At 34.2% G+C, this 2,312-nt stretch overlaps 1 protein-coding gene across 1 annotated transcript; it reads left to right on the forward strand.

Annotated features, from left to right (window-relative positions):
- The first annotated feature begins 635 nt into the window (after positions 1 to 635).
- Positions 636 to 1,562, forward strand: LOC113123793 (olfactory receptor 11A1-like). Its single transcript, XM_026296083.1, has one exon. It carries the CDS (start codon positions 636 to 638, stop codon positions 1,560 to 1,562), a length of 927 nt encoding a protein of 308 aa, XP_026151868.1.
- Positions 1,563 to 2,312: the final 750 nt, after the last annotated feature.

The following is a 2,312-nucleotide window of genomic DNA, read 5'->3' on the forward strand; positions in this document are numbered from 1 at the left end:
GTTTTCATTCAAATCTGCATGCACCTACTATCAATCCTGCTGGCTACTTTCCAGGCATGTCTGTGGATCCAGCTGCTAACGCTAGACTTAACTGCCACTAACATATTCATCTGTTGCATTTACAACCTGCTGTTTGATGACCCTACTAGCCAGATTCCTAATAAATGTTCTCAGTTACATAAAACTCTGTTTTCTCTGATTTCAACTAGTTTTGTGAAAACAGCTGGTCACACACAACAGAGAGGACTACTTTGGCTAGTGGATGTTGATGTTGTTGTTGTTGTTGATGAGACACAGGCTCAAGTAACAGAGATCTAATGATGTTACTTCAAATCTCCAGAGGTTAATGAAGTTTTTTTGCAGGATAGTTTCAGCTGAGGTGGGAAGTTTAATGAGATCCATGGAGGGTAAAGCAATCTAATAAAAACTTTCCACAACTTCAAACACTTCATTATGTGGATGTAGCAGATCAACACACAAGCGCATTTCAAGGTCAGTAGTTTGTGAATGAATAAGATGTTTTAATACAGGTTAGATGTTGGTTTCACAATAATGAGACTTCTTTTTCCCCATTTTCTTTTTTTCAGTGGTTATATAATTTCCCTGCTTTACTATAGAACATTAGGTTTAAATTAATGGATTATGATTTTAATGCTACACACATAATTCTTGATGGATATATGGAAGTTAACAAATACAGATTTGTTTATTTTGTGATCATGTTTACAGTATATATTCTCATACTCTGCAGTAATTCTACTATTGTGTGTCTGATAGTGGGTCACAAAAACCTCCATGAGCCTATGTACATTTTCATTGCAGCTTTGTTACTGAACTCTGTTCTTTATAGCACTACAGTTTATCCGAAGCTTTTGATCGACTTCTTATCTGAAAAACAGATAATATCATATTCGGCCTGTCTTGTTCAATTTTTTACAAATTATTCTTTAGGCAGTGCAGAGTTTTTACTGTTGGCAGCCATGGCCTATGACAGGTATGTGTCTATATGTAAACCTCTGCAGTATCCAACTATCATGACAACAATAAACATCTGTATTTTCTTGGTTTTTGCTTGGATTTTACCTGTTTGCCATATTGCAGTCCCAGTAATACTGAGTGCTGAAGTTAAACTGTGTAACTTCACTTTAAAAGGAATATTTTGTAACAATGCAATTTATGGGCTTCAGTGTGTAAAATCAAAAGTAATATCTGTATTTGGAGTAGTTGCTTTAGTAGATCTGGTAATACTCCCTTTTCTCTTCATAGTTTTCACATACACAAAGATATTCATAATCACCTATCGAAGTGGTAGAGAAGTCAGGAGAAAAGCTGCAGAGACCTGTTTACCTCACCTGATTGTTCTGATGAGTTACTCCTGTTTGTGTGTGTATGATGTGAGTATAGCTCGAGTAGAATCAAATTTTCCCAAACCTGCACGTTTAATGATGACATTACAAACAATTGTGTACCATCCTTTGTTTAATCCACTGATATATGGACTGAAAATGAAAGAAATTTCTAAACACCTCAAAAGGTTGTTCTGTCTAACCAAAATCATCTGATATGTTGACAGTAATTATTCGTATCTAATGTTGTGCAGAGACGAACATTTCTAAAGTATATATTAAATACAACATTGTTTCCATAATAAACAGTCACTTTATTATTTATCATGGAAACAAAATCATATTTAACATATATATTTTAGAAACGTTCGTCTCTGCATACAAACACTAGAAGTGTATCTTCAGCTTTAACATTATAATTAACAATGCAGTTAGATATTTTTCCTGAAATTTTTATGCAGAGATATTAATTTAAAATTATGCACTTATAAAGTGTTATGTATATCTTTTCCATGAGTGTCTTTACCAGTAGACACACACTAATGGAGCTTGAAAGATGCAATATATAAATAAAACTATAGCTTTTAAATCAATCATATTTACTGTTCCCAGCTGTGTCTGTCACTGCTGCACATGCTGACAACAGAGAAATTCATTATTTTTCACGTCCAGCTGGGACCTGAATGACCCTGTGTGCCTGGACAAACAGGAGAAGAAAGTTTTAGTGTGCGTAATGAATGATGTTGAGGTATGTGTGATAGTTTTCATGTCAGAGATTGTCTATTGAAATAATTTTTTTTTTTTTCTAACAGCATTTTTAAAATTAGAGTGAGAAAAATAAAATCCAAACTAACCTAAAATAAACTGTATTGTTGTTATCAGGTTGTTAAGTCTTCATTATGCTACACACAGTGTGACACACACACCAAACCAACACTGAGGGTAACAGCCTGAGTCAGGTTTGCC

The sequence above is a fragment of the Mastacembelus armatus genome, chromosome 21, assembly GCF_900324485.2.
Source record: "Mastacembelus armatus chromosome 21, fMasArm1.2, whole genome shotgun sequence".
NCBI lineage: Eukaryota > Metazoa > Chordata > Actinopteri > Synbranchiformes > Mastacembelidae > Mastacembelus > Mastacembelus armatus.